The sequence below is a fragment of the Papio anubis genome, chromosome 11 (genome assembly GCF_008728515.1).
Source record: "Papio anubis isolate 15944 chromosome 11, Panubis1.0, whole genome shotgun sequence".
NCBI lineage: Eukaryota > Metazoa > Chordata > Mammalia > Primates > Cercopithecidae > Papio > Papio anubis.
Window position 1 is genome coordinate 40464523 of NC_044986.1, and position 27958 is coordinate 40492480.

General features: G+C 41.9%; 1 protein-coding gene across 7 annotated transcripts in view; it reads left to right on the plus strand.

Moving 5' to 3' along the window:
* Window positions 1–27958, plus strand: part of MYOF (myoferlin) — a 170530-nt gene that overhangs the window by 72374 nt on the left and 70198 nt on the right. For 5 of the 7 annotated variants that reach the window (XM_021943485.2, XM_021943483.2, XM_021943480.2 and 2 more), the window contains 15 exons: window positions 1945–2007; window positions 2091–2141; window positions 3285–3315; window positions 3801–3916; window positions 4598–4724; window positions 6590–6693; window positions 7266–7334; window positions 7433–7476; window positions 8785–8867; window positions 11708–11746; window positions 15498–15622; window positions 16707–16823; window positions 23528–23705; window positions 24933–25057; window positions 27431–27537. In XM_021943485.2, the coding sequence (XP_021799177.2) occupies window positions 1945–2007; window positions 2091–2141; window positions 3285–3315; window positions 3801–3916; window positions 4598–4724; window positions 6590–6693; window positions 7266–7334; window positions 7433–7476; window positions 8785–8867; window positions 11708–11746; window positions 15498–15622; window positions 16707–16823; window positions 23528–23705; window positions 24933–25057; window positions 27431–27537 (1379 nt within the window). The remainder of the gene's footprint in view (window positions 1–1944; window positions 2008–2090; window positions 2142–3284; window positions 3316–3800; window positions 3917–4597; window positions 4725–6589; window positions 6694–7265; window positions 7335–7432; window positions 7477–8784; window positions 8868–11707; window positions 11747–15497; window positions 15623–16706; window positions 16824–23527; window positions 23706–24932; window positions 25058–27430; window positions 27538–27958) is intronic. The other 2 variants (XM_021943481.2, XM_021943482.2) reach the window with 1 other exon arrangement.

A 27958-nucleotide genomic window follows, 5' to 3' on the forward strand; every position in this document is an offset into this window, starting at 1 on the left:
GCCTGGACAACATGGTGAAGCCCTGTCTCTACTAAAAATGCAAACAATTAGCCGGGTGTGGTGGCACGCACCTGTAGTCCCAGCTACTCAGGAGGCTGAGGCAGGAGAATTGCTTGAACCTGGGAGGAGGTTGCAGTGAGCCAAGATCAGGCCACTGCCCTCCAGCCTGGGTGACAGAGTGAGACTCTGTCTCACAACAAAAATTTAGCCTGGCATGGTGATGGGTGGCTGTAATCCCAGTTACTTGGGAGGTTGAGGCAGGAGAATTGCTTGAACCCTGGAGGCAGAGGTTACATTGAGCCAAGATCATGCCACTGCACTCCAGCCTGGGCAACACAGCAAGACTGTCTTTAAAAAAAAAAAAAAAAAAAAAAAATCCTAGCCTGTATATATCTTTTTAACCAAATAATATTAAACTTATTATCATCAATAATGGGAACAAAAATGATGTGGTGTCCTCAGGTGGTATAATGGAAGTGATCAATATCACCTGTGTCAAGTCTTGTCAAATGGCCAATTTGCATCCAAGTGAGGAAACATTCACCCAAGTCTAGACTGTGGGATATTCTACAAAACAATGGGCATGGTGGCTCATGCCTGTAATCCCAGTACTTTGGGAGGCCAAGGCAGGAAGATCACTTGAGGCCAGTAGTTCAAGACCAGCCCGAGCAACATAGTGAAACTTCATCTCTATTTAAAGAAGAACAAGAAGCAAGGAAAAACACAAGAAACAAAGAAGGAAATAGCTCTGTTCTTTATAAAAAGGAAGCTGAAGAGACTCAAAAACCAAATGCAATGTATGATTCTTGTATAGATCCTAGATTTCTTTGAAAAGCTAAAGTTTTTTTGTAGGGATGATTGGAGAAATGTGAAAATTGTATGTTAGATGTTAAATTTCTTGGTTATGATAATGGTATTGCAATTATATAGGAAGATGTCCTTGCTCTTAGGAGATGCATGTAAATGTATTTTGAAGGGGTGAAGTGTCATGATATCTAGAACATTCTTACAAATGGTTCAGTTTAAAAAAGAGAAAGATAAAGCAAGTGTCCAAAAATGGAACAATTGGTGAACATAGGTGAAAGGTGGTATTTATTTTACCATTCTTTCAGCTTTCCTGTAGATTACAAATATTCCTAAGTAAAAAGTTGGAGGAAAAAGTCTCAGCTGGAATAAATGCTCAATCTTTTTCTTTTAGGATTAACATTTATTAGCCTAACATGGTTAAACCTCCTATATACCTAATATTCATATCCCAAGAATCAACCTTCTTAAAATTAGCTTTTACAATGTGGTCAATATTGACTTTGCTGAGGCACTAACTTAATTTAATGGGCAAAATTGTCTTTAAAGATGCTTTCTTGGAGTAAAATTAGAGTCACTAGACACTAATAGAGCTAAAGATATCAGAGAAATGTAAAACACATGCCAGGTCATGCCAGCTGTAAGCAATTGTTTTAGTAAGCATTGCAACATGAAGTCACCTTGGATCTTTTTCCCTCTTTTTTTTTTTTTTTTTTGAGATGGCTTCTCACTATAGTGCCCTGGCTGACCTTGAACTCCTGGGCTCAAGCACTCCTCTCATCTCAGCCTCCTGAGTGTTGGGATTACAGGGGTGTACCCCCATACCTGCTTAGGCTTGGATCTTTACATCATTTAGCCTTTAGATATCTAGTCCCAGGTGAACAATTTTATTTAGTTAACTAAATGCTGTATTTGTTATTGACTCCTTTCTCCTTTTTCCAACATGAAGAAGTGGGTTTACCATGAAGCTTAAACTCCAGGGCTTAAACTCCAGGCCTTGCCATGTGTTCACATGGTCAAAACTAATTTTGAATTTGTGTTTTGTATTTTTTTAGGAGGGCCCCCAAAATTATAGCATCAGATCCCACTAAATCCGAATCCCCTGTTAACATTTAAACATCTGCTCTCTTGTTTTGGCAGTTGTTTTTCTACAATGTCAACATGACCCCTTCTGAATTGATGGATGAGATCATCAGCATCCGGGTAAGGGTCAGCGAGTAGGAAGGTACTGCTCACTCACTGCCAGGCAAAGCCAATCATTTCTTCACTACTCTTCTTTCTTGCAGGTTTATAATTCTCACTCTCTGCGGGCAGATTGTCTGATGGGGGAATTTAAGGTGGGTGACAACAGTCTGCTTCATTCAACTTACAGAAAGATGAGAACTTTCATAATAGAAATGTGATTCCTATGTACCCATCTTGGTGGCATCTTGGGAATGTGTAAGGGTTCAGCATGATGACGCTTGCTGAAGGCTGCCTGGGGCTTGTCTATTTCCAAAGTGTAACACTGAACAGAGCTCTCAAAGTAAGATGACCTGAAGCTGCCATATCAGGGCCCTTCCCAGCGTTGTATCTGTGGATGGAAGCGAATCCACTGCCGCAGAGGGAAGGGGTGTTGACCATGGCAAGAAGCCCACCATCCACCTCCACTTACTGGGGGCCCCAGAGCTCCATCTGTAAAGCCAATTATGATAAATGCAGAGTGTGAAAGGAAAGCCAAACAAGGCAAGATATTCAGGATGTTTCTCTAAGTAACTCTCACTGGAATGAAAGGACAAATTCTTGGCTGGCTTCTTCCCAGCAATTCTATGTGGAATAGGCTGTCTCTCCAAGAAAGGAGCTCTAGTCACTAGAAGTCCTAGAGGATGATCTGGGTCAGGCAGACCTGTGTTCATACCCTGTCTGCCACCAAGTAGCCACATGTCCCAGAGGAACTCAATCTCTCTGATCCTCAGTTTCTTCATCTGTAAAATGAGGTGATTGAGAAAAGTAAATGAGATGGTATGTGTAAAGCACCTAGCACGGTACCTGGCACATTGAAGTACACAATCAATGGTTATATTAATAGTAGCATTAGCTGGAGGAGGAGGAGGAGGTGGAAGAGGAAGAGAATTGGACAGGAAACTGGGCCAGGTGAATTTCTGTAGGATGACCAATGGTCCCACTTTGCCTGGGACTTTAGTGGTAAAATTGAGAATAACCCAGGCAGACTGGGACATATTGGTCACTTTGCTTCCGTGGTCTCTTCCAGCCCTAAGACTAGCTCATTCATTCAATAGTGATTTACTGAGAGTCTTCCATGTGCCACACATCAGACAAGGCACTGGGGATACAGAGAGGATAAGATGGAAATGTTGGGTCTCAAGGAAATTTAAGTGTAATCAAGATATGATATTGACATATAATAATGACGGCTTCTTTAAAGTGACTAGACTGATTTTAAAATCTACTTAGACTACTTTTGATTATTGTTTTCCCAGATTGATGTTGGATTTGTTTATGATGAACCTGGTAAGTAATATTCTCCCATCAATTTGAAGTCTTAAATTCATTCCTTCTAACTCTGAAGATGATTCCAGGAATCAAGACAATCTGGGGGATCAAAGAATTAAAGGAATTTTTTAAAAATATTAGGGAGAAGAGAGGATGCTTAGTGGGAATAAATAACAGTAGCTTAGTACAAATGTCTAATTTTTTATCTTAACATTCAAAATAGATGATTTCTATGTTTCGTGAGGATATTTTGACCTTATCAAAATTAAATTATAAAACTAGTTGGTACAGCTTAGTCTTGTTTGTCACATGAGGACAGAATGGTGGGGGTGGTGTACAGGGAGAGTAAAAAACAAGACATGAAAGTGGAGACTCATCTGGGGAATTTGGTGTGTCATGAGGAGGCTTCCAAGAAAATGCAGTTTATCTTATGGCAGAGGAATCACAGACCTATCAGCATCTCGTTAGCATGTCCCTTTCCTTTTACTCCTTCTCTATTTTAGGCCATGCTGTAATGAGAAAGTGGCTGCTTCTCAATGACCCGGAAGATACCAGTTCAGGTTCTAAAGGTTATATGAAAGTCAGCATGTTTGTCCTGGGAACTGGAGATGAGCCTCCTGTGAGTCCCTACATTCACTACTTTCTACACTTCTCACTAAGAAAGAAGACCAAGAGTTAAGCCTGTGGGCATGGGTAATTGTGAAATGGAGCACAGCTTGCCGTCAGTACCCTCTGATTGCCCCTATTCAAAAGCTGTTCTTTTCTTCATCATGGATTTATCATTCTAGCTTGCTTAGACTCCTATCTGGTGTCTATGAGTGAGCATTTAATTGAGAAAAGATGCATGTGTTTTTACAATGTCCTTGCATCATTAGAAAGACTGCTTTTATCTAGAAAGCATGACTTACTTGCAGAATTAGGCATTGCTACCTAAATGGTTAGTGATTATTCTAGGAAACTGGGCGGCAAAGTGCAGAATAGTAAGTGGCCAGAGAGAAGTTGAAGGGACATCAGAAACACACACACACGCACTCTCTCTCTCTCTCTCTCTCTCTCTCTCTTACTATTTGGTGCTCATAAAATGACAGAAAGATACAAAAAAATATGAGCATTGATTTTGTGGAGCAGTTTTGAGGTTGAAGGAAAACTGGTGGTTGATGGCAGGTTGAACTCTTAAGCCCCAAACACAGGAAGTCCTAATGGAAACAATTCTGAATGGTTTCATTTTATAAGCATTCATCTGGCTTTTTCCAAGTGCTGCTTTTCTGTATGTATAATTTAAATCATGTGCCCCTAATAGCCTGAGAGACGAGATCGTGATAATGACAGTGATGATGTGGAGAGTAATTTGTTACTCCCTGCTGGCATCGCCCTCCGGTGGGTGACCTTCTTGCTGAAAATCTACCGAGCTGAGGACATTCCCCAGAGTATGTACTGATTTAATCTTGTCCCAGAATTGTCAGTTATCTACGTGATGAGATGTGTTAAAATCAAACTCTAATAGTGATTGGTGTCCCTATCGTATGTTTTTCTTCTGAAAGGGCTTCATGGGCTTATTTTCATTCATTCTGGTCCCGTTGAAAGCTACCTGAGCAGGCTCATGGCACAGCCAGTTGGTTGCTGATCGTGTTCCTTGTTGAGTACCTGCCTTTGGCCCATTTGGCGCTCTCTCTTCTTCTATCAATGTTCTATATCTTCTCTTTATTCTAGAGGATGCTAAAGAGACATGAGCAGTCAGCACTTCCAACCCCTTTCATCCCAAATGAAAATGTGAACTGTTATCAAATCAAGGTGTTTGCTATCCAGCTATAAAAAAAAAAAATAGCTGAAATTAGCTGGGCGTGGTGGCAGGTGCCTGTAATCCCAGTTACCTGGGAGGCTGAGGCATGAGAATCACTTGAACCCAGGAGGCGGAGGTTGCAGTGAGCCATGCCACTGCACTCAAGCCTGGGCAACAGAGTGAAACTCCATCTCAAAAAAAAAAAAAAAAAAAAAAAAGGTGCTGAGCAAAGGGTAGTAACGTCCCGATCGCTTCTAGTGATTCCATTTATAGGAACTAGGCTGGTTATCCCTCTGTCACGGCTGATGGCCCAGCCTCCTATCTGCCTTGCTGGGCCTGTCTGGTTCCTGCTGGGCTCTGGGACATGGGATCCTTCTCCAAGTCCCCAGGAGGCTGCACCCACTACACAGGCCATGGGTCTCTTCAGGCTTTGCTGCTTTTCTTGGGAATCCTTTTCCTCTTTTAAGATCGTATGGTCTTAAAAGATGGTATTGTAGGACCTCCCCATACCCACCTTTCTCTCAAAAATGTGTCAAATGGGCCGATGCAGTGGCTCATGCCTATAATCCCAGCGCTTTGGAAGGCCAAGGTAGGAGGATTGCTTGAGGCAAGGAGTTCAAGACCAGCCTGGGCAACATAGCAAGACCTCTGTCTCTATTTTTTTTTTTTAAAGAAGAAAGAAATACATAAAATGAAGTAAATAAATTAAAATCCTGATCTCTATTTACTTTTTAGCTTAATCAACTGTAGATTGTAGTTAAGTGTATTATTTGTGATTATGCCAAATTTTCTTGAATTTCTCTGAAAAAGACTAGGACTATATCATTTTGACCTATAGTACCTTTCTCCCGATTGAAAGCAGGCCTGAGTTTGAGAATCATCTCTTACTCTCACTGAATGAAATGTGTTGTATTTTTTTCCTCCGTAAAAGATCAAGTCTTTTTTTTTTTTTTTTTGAGATAGTCTCACTCTGTCACCCAGGCTGGAGGCTGGCATATACTGGCTTGATCTTGGCTAACTGCAAGATTCAAGTGATTCTCGTGCCTCAGCCTCCCAAGTGGCTGGGATTACAGGCATGTGCCACCATACCTGGCTAATTTTGTTTGTTTGTTTGTTTGTTTGTTTTGAGACTGAGTCTTGCTCTGTCACCAGGCTGGAGTGCAGTGGCGTGATCTTGGCTCACTGCAATCTCTGCCTCCCAGGTTCAAGCAATTCTCCTGCCTCAGCCTCCCGAGCAGCTGGGATTACAAGCGTGTACCACCACACCCAGCTAAGTTTTGTATTTTCAGTAGAGAAGGGGTTTCACCACGTTGGCCAGGATGGCCTTGATCTTCTGACCTTGTGATCCACCTGCCTTGGCCTCTCAAAGTGCTGGGATTACAGGCATGAGCCACTGCACCTAGCCTGTTGCAACTATTTTGATGTATAAGAGAACTTTTAAAATTTTGCCAAATTTCTGCTGTTTTTAAGAGAATTGAATTTCATTTCTGCTGTATAACTATCACCTTTCAGTGGATGATGCCTTCTCACAGACAGTAAAGGAAATATTTGGAGGCAATGCAGATAAGAAAAATCTCGTGGATCCTTTTGTAGAAGTTTCCTTTGCCGGAAAAAAGGTTCGTACATGATCTAAATGCAGATGCTGCTAAGAATAAATATTTAAAACCACTGTGCTTTCCTTGGAGTGAATTCCTACTTACTCTTTGTTAAAATAGCCCCCTGATGAGCCGGGCACTCTGCGGGAACACAGATTATCTGAGTCTGAACACGCCAGACTTCTCCACAGGTTTATTTTGGAGTGGAAAGTATGCAGAACACAAATTAGAAAATTCAGTCTTTTGAGAGATTAACATAGGGAAGGCTACCACTGAATTTCTAGAACTGCTTTTCAGGTCCAAATATTATCTTAACCTTAGGCAAGCTCTCTGGCCAGCCGCACCCATCCCTGCTAAATGCTGTAGGACAGAGACCTAATGAAAAAAATGGTTAAAAACAAGTTCCTGGTGCATTGAAACAGCAATGATTAATGTTAAACCCATTTCATATTTTACAAATCATCAAGAAAAAGTTCAACCAGGTTCTTAAGTATATAAGTAAACTGCTAAAGTCATAATCTAGTATGCATAGATGGTAAACTTTTAGAACTTGGAAACTTGAAAACCTACACTTTGCTTTGGTGATTTTGCAGGTTTGTACAAACATAATTGAGAAAAATGCAAACCCAGAGTGGAATCAGGTCGTCAATCTTCAGATCAAGGTTTGGCTTTCTTTTTTTTCAGAAAAAGTAAGAGTACTTACTTTAATAATTACCAAATCATTGAGAAATAACTACTTTTTTCTGTTTCATTTTTATAGTTTCCTTCAGTGTGTGAAAAAATAAAACTAACAGTATATGACTGGTGAGTTGAAAATAGATACATGTCTAATTCAACATAAAAGAATTAAATATTTGAATATTGTGAAACATTACTCTGGATGGTCTCTTTCTGGTATTTTGCTTTCCTTCCAGAGGGAAGGATAAATTGCTCCTGGAACTGGGTGTTTTCTTAAAACAAAATTTAATAATAGTGTTACTGCAAAAAAAGCTTTGATTATTTCGGTCCAACTGCTCATAAACAAAAGAAGGGGAACGTGCTCTGAAAATGCCCCAAGATAAGAGATCAGGGATTTAAATATCATTAGGCTGTCCAGAATAGACTTCAGAAATACAGTCAAGCATTTCTTGGGAAGAATCACCAAAACATTCTGAGAGCAATTCATTGTTATTGTTAAAAAAGAAAATGGGCCGGGCGCGGTGGCTCAAGCCTGTAATCCCAGCACTTTGGGAGGCCGAGACGGTCGGATCACGAGGTCAGGAGATCGAGACCATCCTGGCGAACACGGTGAAACCCCGTCTCTACTAAAAAATACAAAAAAATTAGCCGGGCGAGGTGGCGGGCGCCAGCTACTCCGGAGGCTGAGGCAGGAGAATGGCGGGAACCCGGGAGGCGGAGCTTGCAGTGAGCTGAGATCCGGCCACAGCACTCCAGCCTGGGTGACAGAGCAAGACTCCGTCTCAAAAAAAAAAAAAAAAGAAAAGAAAATGGTAAAACTACCTCAATGAAGGCAAGGAAAAGTCCTTGAAATGTTCTGATGGAATTTTTACTAGACCAGCCTCCTAGCACTGATTGGCCATAACAAGACCGTTCTTGGAATGTTCTAGTTGGATGTAGCATTCAGCAGGCACCCTTAGCTCCCTGAAAGTGGAAACATGACAAGTATCATTACCATCATCATCATGATCGTAATTATGTAATCTGCCTATAATTGATTAATTCATTTTATGACAGTGGTATTGAGTGTAACCATAGGCACATCCCTTGGCCTCTCTGTACAATTGCAATTTAATAACTTCAGAATGAATTACTTCACTAGATCAGTGTTTCTAAAGGGTGGTTGGAAGACCATCTGTATCAGAATCAATTGGGATATACTTATAAATGCAAACTCTTGGTCCCCACTGTAGGCTTATTGAATTAAAAATGTGGACAGGAGATGAGGGTGAGAAGTCTCCAGTTGATTACTAAGTACAATTAAGTTTGAGGCCCACTGGGCATGATCATTTCTGAAGTCTGGGGTATTTTCCAGTTCTAACTTTTTTTAATTGTTGAAACGACATATCTTCATAGATGGAGCTCTTAACCTATTATTATTATTATTTTACATAGGGACCGTCTTACTAAAAATGATGTAGTTGGAACAACATATCTACACCTCTCTAAAATTGCTGCCTCTGGTGGGGAAGTGGAAGGTAAGTCATTCAACAGATCTAGAGCAATACTGGATACAGAACTTCTGGAGAAAAAAATAAACAGTAGGTTTGGTTTCTTAGAAGCCAAATGTGATGAACCTAGTGAAGCATTTCAATGATGTTTTGGTGATGGCCTGCAAAACAATTAATAATTGAAGTATATAAGTAAACTGCTAAAGTCATAATCCAGTATGCATAGATTGTAAACTTTTAGAAACAATGAAATTTACAGTTTGAAGATTTTCAGCTTTCTTGCTCCCATCCAAAACTTCTTTCCCAATAGTGGTTTTATAAAATGTTTGTGTCAATACAGAGGGCTACCACCTTATTTTTTAGAGTGGCATTGACCCAAGTCCACCCAAATATACAATAATACTCCCTTCTCAACTGATTCCCTTGGCAGGAACAGTAAGGTCAGATGCCAATGAACCATGTAATCCTCACTCCCTAAAATAGTGTGTATTAGGCCTTCATTCTCACAAGCACTGATAGCCAACACATTGTTTTTTCTGTAGTTTTCCTAACACTTTTCTTGAGAACTACTTGGCTATACCTGGCATTATGGTTTTGTGCATATATGCCAGAAATTGTAACAGGGAATGAAGGAAAGAGGTTAAGATGATAAGAGAAAAAATTAATGTTAACACAGTAATACCAACAGCTTGCTTATTTATTTGTTTTTTGAGACGAAGTCTCACTCTGTCACCCAGGCTAGAGTGCAGTGGCGCAATCTCAGCTCACTGCAACCTCTACCTCCCAGGTTCAAGCAATTCTTCTGCCTCAGCCTCCCGAGTAGCTGGGACTACAGGTGCCCACCACCATGCCCAGCTAATTTTTGTATTTTTAGTAGAGACAGTTTTACCATGTTGGCCAGGATGGTCTCCATCTCCTGACCTCGTGATCTACCCGCCTCGGCCTCCCAAAGTGCTGGATTACAGGCGTGAGCCACCGTGCCCAGCCCAGCGGCTTATTTTTTGTGACCAAAACAAAAATTATTGTAATTGCCAATAGATTAAACATATTGAGAGATTAAACACAGGAAACAAAGTAAGAGACTTTGAGACAAAATTTTGTCTTGGGGAACCCAAGGTTCCTCTCAACCTTATCTTGTTTAAGGTCTTTTATAGATTTTGAAAAAACATTGTTAAAAGCAATGGATAACATAAATAAGAACCTGGTTATTTTATATATATATATAAAGTACATATATATAAAAAATACATATATATATAGTATTAGATATTAGAGAGAAGATGAAGAAGATATTAGAGATATGGTGAAGAACATATAGATTTCCTGTCTCCAGAAGGGGGGGAAAATATAAAGGCAATCAGAAGACAAGGTGGTGAACAGACATATAGTACAAATATAAAGGTACATGGCTGGGTGTGGTGGCTCATGCCTATAATCCCAGCACTTTGGGAGGCCAAGGTGGGCAGATTACTTGAGGTCAGGAGTTTGACACCAGGCTGGCCAACATGGTGAAACTCCGTCTCTACTAAAAATGGAAAAATTAGCTGGGTGTGGTGGTTGAGGGCCTGTAATCCCAGTTAGGAAGCTGAAGCAGGAGAATCGCTTGAACCTGGGAAGTGGAGGTTGCAGTGAGCCGAGATTACGCCACTGCACTCCAGCCTGGGCAACAGAGCAAGACTCCATCTTGAATGAATGAATGAATGAATGAATGAATGGTTATATGTGGCATTATTTTAAGCAAATGGTAGAGGGTAAGAAAGAGATTCCATCTGAATGTTCTCTGCTGAGTAGCATAGTGATCATAACACTGGAGCTGCAATGAAGGAAATGTAATCACAGCCCTTTCCTTTTCTCTGCAGAGAATAATATTTATATGGTTGCTAGAATGTAAGCACTATTTATTTTGATTTTTGATTTTTAAAATTTAACCTGTAACCAAAGCTCTGAACAAAGTGTAGATGTCATCACCCATTACAGTGTAAAAATATGGAAGATAGAGATGAGAAGCCGAAGGAGGAAGAGGAGTGGAGGTAGGGCAGGGGTGCTAATAGCCTCTTCTCTTCAAGTCAGGAATCTCAATATGACTATAGATAAAATCATAAAGGTGACCATTACAGGAAATAAAAACCATGCTGGAACTATATGGGGGGAGGGTAAAGATGACTGAAATCCATTCATTATTCATAAGAAACCATTAAATAATATCTAAAGATAATTATTCAGAAATAGTGGCATAAGCATTTTGCTTAGTGACGTGTGGTAACATCCAGAAGAACTAAAAACAGAGATTGCTACAAACAATTTTAGCTTCTGTCTCTGGGGCCTCTCATTGCAAGCCCTGCAGACCATGGGGTTACAGGGTCTTAAAATAACAATGGGCTGTCAACATCGCCTTTCCCCCCACAAAGAAACAAACCATGCTTTCAATCAAATGTGCAATGAACTCCAGGCCTTTGCTTACACAGCCTAAGACCACATTTACTTAGATTTTTTGATGTTGGTCCCAACTAAGCCGTAAGATAAATAAATGTTTTATTAAAAACGTGAAATGCTGGTAACTTCACCAGGACCCCTCTGTCCCTGGGCAGCTAGCTCTTCTGCTTCCTGGCTTCCTTGGGGCTGGGTGAGATTGAGTTACTCACGTGTGGTGGTTCTGCTTGTTGTCACAAAATCAGGTGTCATTTTGCATTTAACCAGTGAGAATTGTATGCATTACAAAAGGGTCATATGTGACTTGGGTCTGAATTTGGGATTTTTCTGGTGTTGCTAAACCACGTACCTGGCACTGGATTTGATTAATGTTTTCAATGTCTGTTTCATAATGCCTGTGTTTTTCTTGTTTAACCAGTCGTATTTTTACTATATAGATTTCTCATCTTCGGGAACTGGGGCTGCATCATATACAGGTTTATGCTTCGTAATTTTGCTTTCTGTTAGATCTTCCTAGCTAATGTTATCTTATTAAGAATATATTGACTGTCTTTAGAACTTTTTTTGACATTTTGCTGTCTCAACATAGTTTCGCTAGAGTAATAATTTTTGTGTTAGTGCCATATGGTTGTCCTGCATGGCTAAGCTTAAAAGAAGTGTGCTAACCAGGCTTTGCTCCATGTCTCATGCTTTCAGCTAAATGTACACCATTGTATTTGGCTTTATTGCAAATAATTTATTGTGAGATATAACATTTTCTGTTATCGTTTATGTTCAGTAGGTAGAGATACGGAGCACTAAATCAATTGTTCTGAAATTTATCAAGTAACTTTCCCCCAATATCAATGTGAATCTCTAGGTTGGAAAATACTGAACGTTTTTTAGTTTGCAACCTGAAGATCTTCCCCTCCCCACAAAATGAGGGATCATAACACATCCTTTGGTTTGCACAGAACTTGTCATTTTTTGCAAGTTTGCTCAATACTGTCACACGCTTGACCATCACAACTCTCCTAGGGCAGATGTTTTTGTTCCCCTAATAGACGAAGACTCTGAGGTTTAGAGAGGTTCATTATCTGTCAGATAAGCATGATTCGCCCTGCCACAATAATCTCCCAGGGTTGTGGTAAGAGAGGAAAGAGATATTGCATGTGGGAAAGCTTTGCAAACTCTGAAGCTGTGTGCAAATATAAGGTGATATCATGTAAATATGTAATTGACACAATGCCCAATTCTTATTTGCTTTAAACAATCTATTTTATTATAATCACACTTTATATGAATATTAAGTAGTCCTTAGATTTGCAGTGACCTTGGCAGATGGGCAAGCACTTTATTCCTTTATTCATTTGTTTAACCAATCAATGAATATTTTTGTAGTAGTATCACATGATAGAACCAGTAGTAGGTGTTTAGGAAATCAAAATACAACATGCTTAAATCCTGCCACTCCCCCTGAAAAGTGATACTTTAGTCACAGAGATGTGCAGCTATGTAGGGTTCTAGAAACTAAAATATACAGTAATTATTTGTAGGAATCCAAAACATGAAGGGGATTCAAAAAGCTAAAGGAAGCATGGAAAATATTGTTGGAAAGTGGGTTGTAGCTAGGTCAGAGGAAATCCTTGATGGCAGGCTAAAGGATTTTTATTTTATTTTTGTATAGGCTTTTCAGCAAGGACATTGGGAAGTTTGATGTGACCACGGTGCATTAAATGGATTAGGAAACTTTGGAAGCAGGAAGAGACTTAGCTTATGAGAGAATGGGTTTTCTTTCTTTCTTTTTTTTTTTTTTTTTTTTCTGAAACGGAGTTTTGCTCAAGTCGCCTAGCCTGGAGTGCAATGGCATGATCTTGGTTCACTGCAACCTCCAACTCCTGGATTCAAGTGATTCTCCTGGCTCAGCCTCCCTAGTAGCTGGAATTACAGGCATCTGCCACCATGCCTGGCTAATTTTTTTTTTTTTTTTTTGTATTTTTAGTAGAGACGGGGTTTCACCATGTTGGCCAAGCTGGTCTCGAACTCCTGAACCTCAGGTGATCCTCCTGCCTCGGCCTCCCAAAGTACTGGGATTACAGGCGTGAGCCACCATGCCTGGCCTAGAGAATGGGTTTTCCCAGGAGTCTACACTACGATGTGAGCACATAGAAGGAAGATTCCTTCTGTTAATGTGCAATGAAACAAGTCAAAGGGGTAACATACCAGAAGAGAGATTTGTTGGACAAAAATAATTAAGCCCCTGGCATTAAGCTGATATGCAGTGGATCATTCTTAACAATTTGTGTTTCAATCCCTGGGGATCTTTAACAAAAAGCAAATACACACGACAGCACAGTCAATCATGGGAACCAGGTGGAGGAGAGGTGAGGTTAGACCGAAGGAACGGATGGGGTGGGTAGTGGAGGGTATCCTTTTCTGAGCTTTGAAACTCAAGGTCTGGAGTTAAATCTGCCAGTTTGTGGGACTTTTGACAAGTTGCATCACTTCTGTGGGCTTTGACTTGCCCATCCATAATGTGACATGACTGTGGTGCCGTAGCTTAAACATCCAATTCTTACTGGAATATTCTGTGATTCAACTTCTTTCTCTTTTTTTTTAATCTTTTTTCGTGTGTGATTCAACTTCTAAAAATGACTTCCTTTCCTCTCTGTGAATCTCTGCTTTAATTCTCTGTTCTCACCCAACATCCCTCCACTAAAACAAAATATTTTAGCACACAGAAAGAAGTCCAAACCCTGTTTATTAGTGATCAATTAATCATCTTTGCAATGTTCCATATGCCACAGTGGATAAAGCCAAGCCAATTTATATGTTCATGTATATAGTCATTCCTCCTGTTTATCTGTCTTCAAGATGATAACATGATTCAGAGAACTCTCTGTTGAAGAAACTGCTGGTCCCTCTTTGGGTTTCATAAGAGATTTCTAAACATGTGTGACATGTAGCATCCTAGGGTGTTACCAAATCTCAACTTTAGGCTGCATATGCATTACTTTTGTACATCTTAAATGTTTCTTTTTTCTTGCTCTCTTCACTGAGATTGCTATTCAGCTCTTTTCTGCCTGTGTCCCTGATTTCTATCTCCCCACAAACGTGTACACGCCCACTTAAACATACAGAGAGCCTCACATAATGAAAATGATTGTTCAGTACATGTCTATAGGGTTAGGTAAATTATTTATTAATGGGCATCATTCTGATGACGCTGCTCCATATTTATCTTTCTCCCTTAGTTTTAAGCATATAGTTGGAAAGGGCCATAGATATGATCTGTTCAACCTCATTGATAACAGGAATTATCCTGAAAACATGCTGAAAAATAGGCTGAAGGCTTTGCCTCAACATTTCTTCTGATTGTCCCTAATGCAACCTGTCCCATTGTTTATCATTTCTAATTCACAGAAAGTTCTGCCTTATACAGAGTGAACCAAAGCTGATCTCCCTGTAACACCCAGCAGTGGTCCTTACTCTGCTTCTGGAGACAAGTCCATCCCTCTCCCATATGGGGGCCATTCAGGCTACTGAAGGCATATTTCCCCAGCCTCACCCACACTTTCCCCATTTTCAGCTATTTAATTATATTGTCCTCAGTGCCCTTTATTGAGAAGTTGTCTTGCTAAGACCAGGTAGCAGAAATAAGGAGCTTATCAGATGACCACCAGAGATAGAAAGGAATGAATGGGAATCTTCATGTCACTTATGAATATCACATGGTCTTACAACCACAGGCAGGCAGTTTATTAGCACGTATAAAATTTAAAAATATCTTGTATTTTTAACAGCATCTGCTAGAGTTATACTAACTACTGAAGATTAAATGACACTTTAGAGGAACAAATGAAGTTCATATAATATGTCATTTAAGTGACTTCCCAAAACAATATAATCTTTTGCCCCAATTGGCAATGGCATGTTTAATACAATGCCCATTATAAACTTGCAAAAAATGTGAAGGTCAACTTCAAAGTCTAATTGCTCTTTATTTAAATAACATTATATATTTATAAAAATAAGTTTACCTGTGCTATCTGCAAATGTTTTTATTTAATATTTTATGTAGCAATAAGAAAAGAGAAATACGGCAAGCCTCATGGTGCTTACAACTTGCATTAATACAACTAACTCACAAAATGGAGGAAAATAGTCTCACCTAACTAATAACTAATATTTATTTCAATAGATTGAATGTTAAGAGCCTAACATCTAATGATGATGTTTCTTTCTCAGTAAACACAGGAGAAACAGAGGTAGGCTTTGTTCCAACATTTGGACCTTGTTACCTGAATCTTTACGGAAGCCCCAGAGAATACACAGGATTCCCAGACCCCTATGATGAGCTGAATACTGGAAAGGTTGGTTTCTCAATTAAGGTGGTTATTAATCAACATTGGTTAATGTGATTATTTCTTCTTATAATGTCTGATCAAGTATTGCAGGATAGCAGTTTCATACTCCCTAAGACTTAGAATGCAAAGATAGGAAAAGATTGTGGAGATGATCTCACTGGGGGATGGCCAATGGCCATTTCCCCCAACTTCTATGCTTATGGTAGACATCAATAATCAATGCTGGCTCTCTTTCCTAATAAGCCCCTGTGCTGCCTTGGAATTCTTTTCAACATCATATTCCAGGAATTTACCAAGCACTAGGCAATGACATGCTCCCTGAAACCCTTTATTACCCTTGATCTGATCAATCCTTTCATTTCATAGATGAAGACATGGAAACCCGGAGATGGGAAACGCTCTTTTTACTACAACAGAAGCCAAATGTCTTTTAGGTATCTCCAAGGCTCAAGAAAGGGACCAAGCTAGAGAGAAAAAGCCCTGAGAGGGGAAGGGTAAAAGACTGGCTGTAGAGTTGGGAGCCCTCCCGTCCTTTCCAGAAGGTTCTATTGCCAGCACTGCTGGGTGTCATGGGAGGAGTAGCCACTCTTCATCCTCATTCCGAGCTGCACCCAGAACATCTTCCTCCTACATCTTCTTCCTTTACTTCCTGGCTATTCTGAGACTTGCCCTGGTTGCCAACATGGCAGCCTCCCTATTCTGAGAAGAGATAACACAGAAAAATGCAGAGCTTCCCTGCTGAAGTACGGTGAAGGGAGACTTAGAGCCCCATCCACCTCCTACCTCCCAGGCTCCGCAACCTCCTTCTGGAGCCTAGAGCATGGTTTGAAGGCCTCTGACCTTGGTCGTAGCTAAGATCTTTTTCAGCCCTGGCATCCCAAGGCATTCTTTGAGATCTGTCCTAAAGCCAGTGGCTCTTCTTTCAAACACCACAGACCTGAATCCAGCTGGGAGAGTTGCTGACTGATTCATTTTGAAAGTTAGGGCCATGGGAAGGAGGAACTTTTTGCAGTTTTATTAGCCTGAATAGAGACACAATTCTTTTTGCTATTGCTACCTAGAGGAATAATCCTGGATTATTGCCTTTCAGGGGGAAGGAGTTGCCTACAGAGGCAGGATCTTGGTTGAATTAGCCACTTTTCTTGAGAAGACACCACCAGATAAAAAGCTTGAGCCCATTGCAAATGATGACCTGCTGGTTGTTGAGGTAAATGTTAGAGTGTGAATAATGCATGGTATAGAAAAGGAGACCTCCAGGGACTGAAGGGGTAGCTGGGGGTGTTGGAAGGCAACCCAACTCACAATGAACGCACTCATCTGCATGTTTCTAGAACAGCCCTTTGAGGATTGCTTCATCCTTTGAGATGTTAATACCCTATTGAAAACTGGCAAGAGCACTGATATGGTTTTTGCACAAACCGAATGACCTGTTTGCTAACTGGTGTTAGGGGTCATGGGGAAGTGGCTGTAACAGCCACTTCTTGCTGGCACCAAGAGCTATAGGTGCCACCACTACTCATTTCCATTTTCAGAGGTGGCTGGTGGGCCTCAGGCTTCCCAGCACGGGAGGGCAGGTGTGCTGAGGGCTCACATTGCAATGGCTGTGAACCCTGCTTCCTCCTTGAAGACAGGAAATCTTCCCAGTTGACTTCCCCAACCATTTCTGAGAATCCAGGTCGATGCCCGTGTGTTGCACAAAGCTGAATCGTTTGCCAGCACAGCCAGCTCATGGATACCCCTCTGTCTGCGGCCCTCCTTGCTGGGTTGCAAATCACCACCAGCCCCCCAGCTGCCCCAGGCTGCTGTCACCCTCTGTTCCAAGCACACAGGACAGGCCCTGCCCTGATTTCCCCACTTTACAGCAGAAACCAAACAGCAACTTTTAATAAGCTTTCACTTTCAGTTTTTGGGATAAGAATAAGAAAATACAGTAAAACGGGTGACAACGTGGTTGCAAAATGTGGCTATTCTCAAAGCTCATGGGGTCAGGCTGGTGTTCTGGGTCCATGGCAGTCAGCTTTCCTGTCTACTCACAGCCTGTCTCCTTGTGGCAGGACTGGGTTCCCCAGGCTCTCCCCAAACTCCCGTGGTGCCCGGAACACATCTTCATGTGAGTCCAGGCCCAACCGCCATGAGTTCTCCAGCGAGCCTGGGCCCTCTCCCTCTAGTCGTCCGATGTCTGCCTGTTACATCAGCTCCCTTTGCAGGATGATTGACAGGGAGAATAGCCATGCCCTTTAACAGAAACTATCCCTTCTTCCCCAGAGCAATGTGGCCTTGCTCATTGACTCCAGAAGACAGCTATATCAGGAGGTTAGCATCCAAAGCAGTCTGCTGGATTCCCCAGGCTTCACATGTTTGGAACATCCGTGGTCCAGTGCTTGAGCTGTACCAATTTCATTCCTGTCTCCTCCTTTGAGAGGAAAGGAGCAGGCTCCTGAGACTGCCCTCTCTCCACCTCACAGCCTCAGGAAGGAACTTAGCATCACCACAGCAGCAAGCCACGGGGCATCCGTGTAACTTCACACTGGGAAAGAAATAGTTCTCCCCCATGAATTATTACAGCAAAGATGATCATTTGTTTTGTTTTTTTACTAAAGACAAAAGTCAGTAAGGTCCTAGTCATAGTCTTTCTGTCTATTCCACAACATGATCCACTCCGAAGTCCAGGAATTACAATAGATCTTGAGGAAAAATTAGGAAAAAAAAAGGGAGGGAGAGTGGGAAAAGGGGCAGTTTACATGCTAGTTACAGCCAGGATCATGCAGGAGAATAGCCAGAAACCACTTGGAGGCCTCCGTAGAGACACATGGTGGTTTTTGACTTGAGTAGTTACAGATTGGAGCTGGCTCTTGAAATGTTGGTTGGAATTCAGGGTTATGCAGAAATGCCACCATGGACATTCAACCATTATGGTACCTCTTTATTTTGTTCCATCACCAGAATGTAATTTAAGTTCATGCTGCTTCTCTTTGTTTTAAACAACCGTAGTTGCAGGGAGAAGGAGAAAGAGACCCAAGAAAATATTTTAAAAATGCTTTATTAACTGGAGTGCAAAACAAAATTAGTTTCCTTCACTGCAAATAGTTAAACACATACAGGCAAAGAAGTTTATTTCATTAATTTAGTGTAAAAGCAAAAAAAAAAAAAAAAAAGTCAACAATGTATATTGCCCACGCTATATGTCAACAGAATAAAAGAAGAGCTTTTTATTGACTGGTAAACAAAACAGAACTCATTTTCTTTGCTCTGAATAATTAAACACAGCAAAATAGTTCATCTTTTTAATTAAATAAATTTAATAAAATCAAAAGTGAAATGAAGCAAACATTTTAAAAACCTAACAGTGTTACAGAATAGGAGAGAAACGGGGATTCTGAAGATGTAGCCACACTTGAAGCAACCAGGAGCCCCAGGAGAGAGTGAAATGAGCAGATCTGTGCACCTGCCAGAAGGACTGAATGAATGCAGTCAACCTACAACATCATCATGACCCTTGTCCGTCTTCAGAGGTCCTCTCTTCTGGGTGTTGTGCAGCTAACAAAACTTTTTGGTAAAGCTAAAGAGGCTGCAGCACACGGGCGACTTTGTTGCCAAACAGCCAAGCGCTCCTCATCTTTCTAAAGCAGAACTGAGCTATTGCTCCCGGTGGGCCTGGTCAACAGAGGCTGCAGTGCAGGAGGGATGCAGCAGGTTCAGCCTGGCCACTTCCATAGTAAGAAGCAGGCAGATAGAAGATCAAGGGTTGCCAACCCAGTGTTATTCTAATACCTGCTGGCTTCTGGAACCTCTGTCCTGCCACTAACGGACCCCATTTTTTTTTTGTCTCCAGGATCGAGAGTCTGTTGGACCGCTTTCTCCCTGCTCCTCTTTCCCCAGTCTCCTTAGATGTGACCAAATGTATTTTGGGAGCATTCTGTGCACTTGCATTCTCTCTCCTACTCAACTACAATCTCCTTGAGAGCTCTCATTGGTCTGGCCCACATGAAGGGCTCAAAAATGTTGCTAGAAACAGCACCTTCAGGTTCTTCCAGCTGCTCCATCAGGTGTCAGCTCCCTTTAGTAGACACACCGAAGGTGGCATGCTGGGCAGTGTTCGCTTGTACCTGATCTCCTTGTCACTGACCTTTAACGTCCCATGCCTTGTGTGTCCACAGCCACTTTCAAGAACTCTTAGCTCTTATCGATATCTTGCTTGACAGAAATCACCTCCTTTTCCAAATCGACTGCTGAAACTTTATACCACCTTATCTACAAGGTGCACTAGTCACTGACGATCAGAAACAGTCCCAAGGCCCTAACCCCACCTGAGTCCAGTAGACTACAACTTATATTCTTTTTTTCTTTTTTCTGAGACAGAGTTTTACTCTTGTTGCCTAGACTGGAGTGCAATGGTGTGATCTTGGCTCACTGAAACCTCCACCTCCTGGGTTCAAGCGATTTTCTTGCCTCAGCCTCCCGGGTAGCTGGGATTACTGGCACCTCTCATCATGCCCGGCTAATTTTTTGTATTTTTAGTAGAGATGGAGTTTCACCATGTTGGCCAGGCTGGTCTGGAACTCCTGACGTCAGGTAATCCACCCGCCTCGGCCTCCCAGTGCTGGGATTACAGGCGTGAGCCACCGCACCCAGCCCAATTTATATTCTTTAATTTTCTCATGTTGTAGGCGGTCTTGTCCCAGGCTCTGTTCTTCTCTGAATGGTGTTTGTTTTTCCTTCCCCGTTCTACCGCTCTACCTGTTTGTGCCCTGAGGGCAGAGAGGAAGTGGGAAAGGTCTGAGGGAGCAGCAGAATTCTCAGCTGCCTGAATCTTGGAGGGTAGCCTGGCTCTGGGGCAGGTGAGCCGATGGTGGGGGTGCTCCTCCTGGAGTCTTGGCTTGCCTGGTGATCCCGAGAGCTGCTCCATCTTCGGCAGCTTGCTCACAGTGTGTTCCCTCTCTGTTGGGAATTGTGCTGATGGCCAGAAGCCCAAACTATTGCTTTTAGGGCTCATACACTCCGGGGCGGGGGGGGGGGGGTCCTATCAGGGATTCTGGGGTCATTTTGCAAGCTCTGTGTGAGAGCATCTGCAGAGTTCTAATGGAATCCTGGCTATGTGGAGGCCTGCAGAGCAGAGCCGGCCCAGCTGCAGTATCATCCCTGTAGTTCCCACCCCACATCCGAGCCTCCCCATGAACCTTTTCCATCCTGTGCAGCCCCTGGCTTAACAGATGGCTCCAGCTTAAATACCGGCCATTTTCTCCTGGGCCCTGACTCAGACCACAGATTATGCTTCTTATTTTTAGCTCCTTCCCTTTTCTCCTATCATCCTAGCTGGTTTACAAAGAAGAAGTTATGTTGTATATAGTTCTGACTAATCCAAATAACTTCCCACTTTTTCGTTTTGACACAATTCAAGCTCAAACCCAGAATTTCCACATCATTCTGGACCATGGGTATTCCAGGGGGCTTAGCTGTGGGTAGTTGAGCAGAGCTCTTGACAAGTGGCATGCTCCCCTAATCCCCCTCTATCAAGGTGACAGTGGACTAAGCTAGGGAGGCTTTTAGACTCACAATGCCTAGGTTAAAGCTTCCTCAGGTCATTCAATGTGCAGCTCAGCTTGCAAACCAATGTTTTAGGAAGACTTTTTAGAAAGATTGAGGCCTAGAGGGGATTTGACAAAACCCTATTGGAGGGTTTTATTATACCATGTCAAAAACTCCTTTAACCAAAATGGAGACTCTGTAATAGAAGGATGTTCAGGGGTTCTTCAAGACCACAAGCTTCAGTCACTGTCAGAAGTTCTTAAAACAGTCCTCAAAAATTTGAAAATTCCAGCCAGACATGGTGGCTCATGCCTGTAATCCCAGCACTTTGGGAGGCCGAGGCAGGCGGGTCACTTGAGGTCAGGAGTTAGAGACCAGCCTGGCCAACATGGTAAAACCCCGTGTCTACTAAAAATGCAAAAATTAGCCAGGTGTGGTGACACATGCCTGTAATCCCAGCTACTTGGGAGGCTGAGGCAGGAGAATCACTTGAACCCAGGAGGTGGAAGTTGCAATGAGCCGAGATCGAACCACTGTACTCCAGCCAGGGCGAAAGAGCGAGACACAGTCTGAAAAAAAAAGAATTAAAAATTCCACTTCTGGGTATATACCCAAAATAATTAAAAGCAGAGACTGGGTACCATCAGAGTTCTAGAATAGACACAGGATGCGGATAGTATTGCATGGCAGAATGCACAGGTCATAACGAAACACAGCAACCTAAACCAATGCATGGCTCTTTGACAAGAGAAGGCACAGTGCCTGAAGATCTGTGGGAATATGTCTCATAAAGAAGGAGATATGCCAGCTGAGCAAGGATTTGGGGCAGGATATGGATTCAAGAGATTTTATGTGCCCATGAAGGAAGGCCTGAAGGGCTCATGGTCATTTCTGGTAGGCTGGTAGGTACTCAGTGTGGTTATTGTTGACCCTATCTTCTACTCTCTCAGTAAACCAGTAATTTAAAAAGAAAAAGGAAGGTTTGGGGCTGGGCACGGTGGTTCATGCCTGTAATCCCAGTATTTTGGGAGGCCGAGGAGGGCGGATCACGAGGTCAGGAGATCGAGACCATCCTGGCTAACACGGTGAAACCCCGTCTCTACTAAAAATACAAAAAATTAGCCAGGTGTGGTGGCGGGTGCCTGTAGTCCCAGCTATTCGGGAGGCTGAGGCAGGAGAATGGCGTGAACCTGGAGGCGGAGCTTGCAGTGAGCCAAGATTGCGCCACTGCACTTCAGCCTGAGTGACAGAGTGAGACTATCTCAGAAAAAAAAAAAAAAGGAAGGTTTGATTTCCATTTCAATTTAAAATAAATTTACCTTATTTCCCTATTTTTATTTATATCTGACATTAAAATCTTTATTGTTATTTCTGATTAGAAAATTAATACTTTAGCTGGGTGCAGTGGCACATACCTGTAGTCGCAGCTAGTTGGGAGGCTGAGGCCAGAGGATCACTTGAGCCCCCAAGAGGTTGAGGCTGTAGTGAGCCATGATCATGCCATTGCACTCCAACCTAGTGACAGCGCAAGACCCTGCCTCAAAAAAAAAAAAAAGAAAATTAATACTTCATTCAAAATCATTAAAAATGTGTAAGTTAGAAAGTAAAGTTTGCCATAATCTCTCCACTTTCTCCAACATAACTGCTGTTAACAATTTGAGTTACATTCCTCCAGACCTTCTTTATGAATATGCCAATATTAAAATATCTAATAGATTTACTTAAAATATACTCTTATTTATTTATTTTGAGACGGAGTCTTGCTCTGTCAACCAGGCTAGATGCAGTGGCACGATCTTGGCTCACTGCAACCTCTGTCTCCCAGGTTCAAGTGATTCTCGTGCCTCAGCCTCCCAAGTAGCTGGGATTACAGGTGTGCACCACCGTGCCCGGCTAATTTTTGTATTTTTAGTAGAGACGGGGTTTCACCGTGTTGACCAGGCTGGTCTTGAACTCCTGACCTCAAGTGAGCCCACCCACCTCGGGCTCCCAAAGTGCTGGGATTACAGGCATGAGCCACTGCGCCCAGCCCAAAAAATATTCTTTTGTCATGGTTGCACACATGGATCTATTTAAGTCTTTTTATGAACTTTCATTCTATTTTATGGATGTAACGTAACTTGTTTAACAAGTGGCCTAGTGAAAGACGTGTACTGTTTTCATTTTTTTCCCTCCATTTCAATCAATGCCACAAGGGACATTCTAGTGCTTCTATCTTTGCTCACTCATATGAGCGCAAGAGGAACTGCTGGGTCCAAGAACATTCTCCCCTGTCATTTAATTCAGCACTACTTATTAGGTTTAGAATTGCATCTGCTAGAAATCCACATATAAATGAGGACAAAAGGCCTTTCACTGAAGCTTATGTCTGCTCATACTTTACAGAAATACCAGCGAAGGCGGAAGTACAGCCTGTCTGCCGTGTTTCATTCAGCCACCATGTTGCAAGATGTTGGTGAGGCCATTCAGTTTGAAGTCAGCATTGGGAACTATGGCAACAAATTTGACACCACCTGTAAACCTTTGGCGTCAACAACTCAATACAGCCGTGCTGTATTTGATGGTAAGATTGGCACTAACGGTTGTCTCCTCTGCACGTTTACAGTGGGTGCACCACGGGACTGGAAGCAAGCACTGTGTCTTCCCTCTGGCACTGTTCTCCCCAGCCTATGGTTAGCGGAAAGGAAAAGGTTGAATGAGGAAGACAGTATGGTTGGGGTTCAGGCACCTTAAAGACTGGCCAAACCCAAGACATTGCAGGTCCCATTGCCAGAGGTTGAACCCCAATGCCACCCTCTCCCCGCCCAGCTTTAACATTGGTTTTTGCCATGTAAGACCCCAAGGTAGTCACTGTGCTAAGTACTGAGCTCCCCAAAGCAGCTTCTACCCCTACGAAGCCCCAGATCTTTCTTAGGTTGAGTAGTTGAAATGAATGGACTCTGGCTCAGATACTGGGAAATCATGCTTCTGATCTTCACTCTGTCACTCACAAGCCTGTGACCTTAACCGTATCACTGAATTCTAACCCTCAGTTTCTTTGTCTTCTCCGGAGTTGATGTGAGGATTAAATAGCTGTATTTGAACAAAGATGGGTGAGAAATGATCCCTGATTTTAAGGAGCTTACATTCTACTCTATAAAATAAATCATAATAGAAAGTAAAGTATGAGAATTTTCAATAAAACTGTCAACAAATTGAGAGTACAGAGAAGGGAGAGAGGAATACTGATCAAATTTCCCAACAGTATTGCCAGAGTTTTAACTTAATTTTTGTACAATCAGTTTTAAAATATAAGACATCCTAGAAAATATCAGCTAATAATTCTTAATCATGGTAAGGCTCTAGTACCAAACCCCATGTAGCCAGCTAAAGCTTTCAAAGAACAGGAAATTCTTTCCTTTTGCCCACTTCCAACAAAAACATTTATTTAGAATAACAATTTTTAGGGACTAACATGTTCAGTCTAGCTTTCTATGTTGTCTGTATTTTCTGCTGCCACATTAGGAAACCATCTTTGATGTTCAGATGCATGGCCCTGAATCACTAAACGATCCTGAGATTGCTGTGCTCTGTCTACTAGGATGTCTCAGAGAAAATTTCAGAACAGACTGAATGAAAAAGAGCTTCCTAGTCTTCAGTTGCTTACTTGAGTCAAATTAAAGAACCAGATCACCTAAAGCTATTCCCTAAGCCTGTGGATTAATCAGCAGCTCAGTCTGCACATCTCTTTAATAAACACGCTGTCATTTTAAGTGTTCAGTGTTCATTGACCTCCAATGTTTTATACCAGGGAACTACTATTATTACTTGCCCTGGGCCCACACCAAGCCAGTTGTTACCCTGACTTCATACTGGGAGGATATTAGTCATCGCCTGGATGCGGTGAACACTCTCCTAGTTATGGCAGAACGACTGGTAAGTTTCTCTTTTTCTGCATTTCCTTTTCACCAAGCAGGGTGAATTAGGTCAGGCCACTATAACACAAAACAGTGCTCAATACAGTGATCAATAAGGTAAGAGCAATGTCTCTAGAAACAGCAGAGGTAGATGGTCCTAAGTTAGTATGGAGGTTCAGTGGTATTGGGGACCCAGGCTCTTACGCCCTGGTTGCTCTGCCATCACTCAGTAGTTACCATTGTCTGCATGGTAGAGGCAACTCACTACTACATCTGCCCTCCAGCCTGAGGGGAGCGGTGGTAAACAGTGGGGAGAAGATGACATCAGCCTTTCTCTTGAAGGGAAAGATGCAGAAGTCATACTCCTAATTTCTACTCACTTTCCACTGGCCAGAATCCAATCCATACAGCCACATGTGACTCCAAGGAAGGTGGAAAATGTAGTCTTATGCCTGGGCAGGCATATGCCCAGATAAAAATTTTCTTACTGTGGAAGAGGGGAGGATGAAAAAGGTAGGAGTAGGGGTGGAATAGGAACTCATAGTTTCTGCCATAATTTTTGTGTGGAGAATGGTTCATTCCAATAGCAATATAAAACTCTGAGAATTTTGCAGTGGAAATCTCCACTGCAGGAAGAGGTAGCTTAGAGGAACCAATGTCTGACACATTCCACTCTTGCTGCAGACTAGAGGAACTTCTTTTGTTTGGAGGTTGGGGATTTCCTTTGGTGCAAACTGCACATATATGATATCTGTGATTATCCGTCTAGTTGACATTGGTCAACTAGATTGGCAAGGAGAAGGGGGATATGTTTGGGATATTTCTAACTAAGCAAAAATACTAAGTTACTTGGCCAGGTGCAGTGGCTCAGCCAGTAATCCCAGCACTTTGGGAGACCAAGGTGGGCAGATCATTTGAGGTCAGGAGTTAGAGACCAGCCTGGTCAGCATGGTGAAACCCTATCTCTACTAAAAATACAAAAGAAATTACCTGGGCGTGGTGATGTGAGCCTGTAATCCCAGCTACTAGGGAGGCTGAGACAGGAGAATCGCTTGAACCCAGGAGATGAAGGTTGCAGTGAGCCAAGAGGGCGCCATTACACTCCAGCCTGGACAGAGTGAGACTCTGTCTAAAAATATATATATATACACCAAGTTACTCCTGTCAGGTAGTGATAAAATCCATCTGGCTTTGGTGTTTTGATTTCCAAATTTTGTTAATATTAATTTTTTAAAGATCTAATCTCTACCAGGGCTGGACCAAAACATATGGGGTTTTAGGAGTATACTTGATCTAAAACTCTATGGGAAAATGTGGAATATTTTACATTGTAAAGGCAATCTGGGATGATAACTATAGGTTTAAATTGACTTAATCATAACTGTCCCTAAAATAAAGTTGCAGTTGATAGGCAATGTACATCTCAAAGGCATTGGTGGGGAATTAGTTGCACCTGTATTCTAACTGTGTTTGAGATGCTCTTCAGCAGTTTTCACCCTGGTTCTTCTTATCATCTCCCTCCACTGACCAAGCTGCCTAATGCGGACAGGACGGTGGCTTTCCCTTTCCCCTGATTGGGATTTTTGATACTCATGGTAGGCTCTTCTTCAGCTTCTCTGTTGGCAGGTGCTCAATGGGATAGAACCATATGTTCTGAGCTTATCTCATACTTTCTCTACCCCAGTCGGTAAATCACCATTTCTCCAAGCAACTGTTTCCTTTGAGTGGGGAATAGCATTTTAGAAACAAGATCTGGGTACTAGAGTGCTCACTACTACTGAAATATCATTGCTTCTAGGCCTTCTCGGCAAACAAATTTGCACACACACACATGTCTATTTATTTCTATATCTATCAATATATTAAAAGCCATGACTTCATAAAGATACTTCCAATTCCAGTCCAGTACCACAAGGTTTATTCTAGTCCTCCGTGTTTCTGTATCTCTAACTTTCTTCTCCAGCAGTGAGAAATCTGGCCTTCGTTATCCTTAATATATTTGCTCCTTGGTTCAATCCTAAAATCTGTAGGTAAACCACTGTGAAAAATAAGCCTACTAATTAGAGTTCAATATGTTTATGGGTTTTTTTTGTTTGTTTGTTTGTTTTTTGCCTTTTAACAAAGAGTACATGGTCAAAATACTCTTTTGTTCCAAAAGTTACTTGGGTTAGTTTAGTGTAATTACGTTATTCATCTGAAATGGAATTAGGTCTGTTTTATTTCTGGTTATATTCCACTTTAGGGTTCCCTCTCCTATCTTTGCTGGTTTCATTTTATTTGTTTTTTGAATATATAACAATACTTACGTGATTTCAAAAGTTAAACTATATGAAAAGGTATAATGGCATAATAAACAATTATCAATTATTTCCTCTCTTTTCAAATTCTTTAGCAAACAAATATAGAGGCTCTAAAATCAGGGATACAAGGTAAAATTCCTGCAAACCAGCTGGCTGAATTGTGGCTGAAGCTGATAGATGAAGTTATAGAAGACACGAGGTACAGTGATCTTACACCTATCTCAGAATTTTTATCTAGGCTCTCCTCCCTGAAATTCTAAGACTGTAAAGCCTGAGGAATTGTTTCTAATGTTTGTCTAAGAAGTGATTTTGAATTATTCAAACTTCGTAAAAAGCCCTCACTGGGAGGAGTGCCTGAATCACCACCAGGAAAAGCTCCACTTTCTGATTTGGTGCCAGTTCTAAAGTAGCCTAGGGAGGCTGAGGCCCCACTCCCGGAAGCACGTCCCAGGCAGCCTCAGGCAAGGGATGGGGAGGGGAGGAAGAAGCAAGCCTGAGCCTCTGCTTCTCATCAACCCAAGGATGACCCCCACCCTGGAGAAGGGTGACTTCTGGCTTCTACGGAGAATGGGATCTGGGGGTGGAGCATCGATTTTGCCATTCAGAACAATATCTCTAAT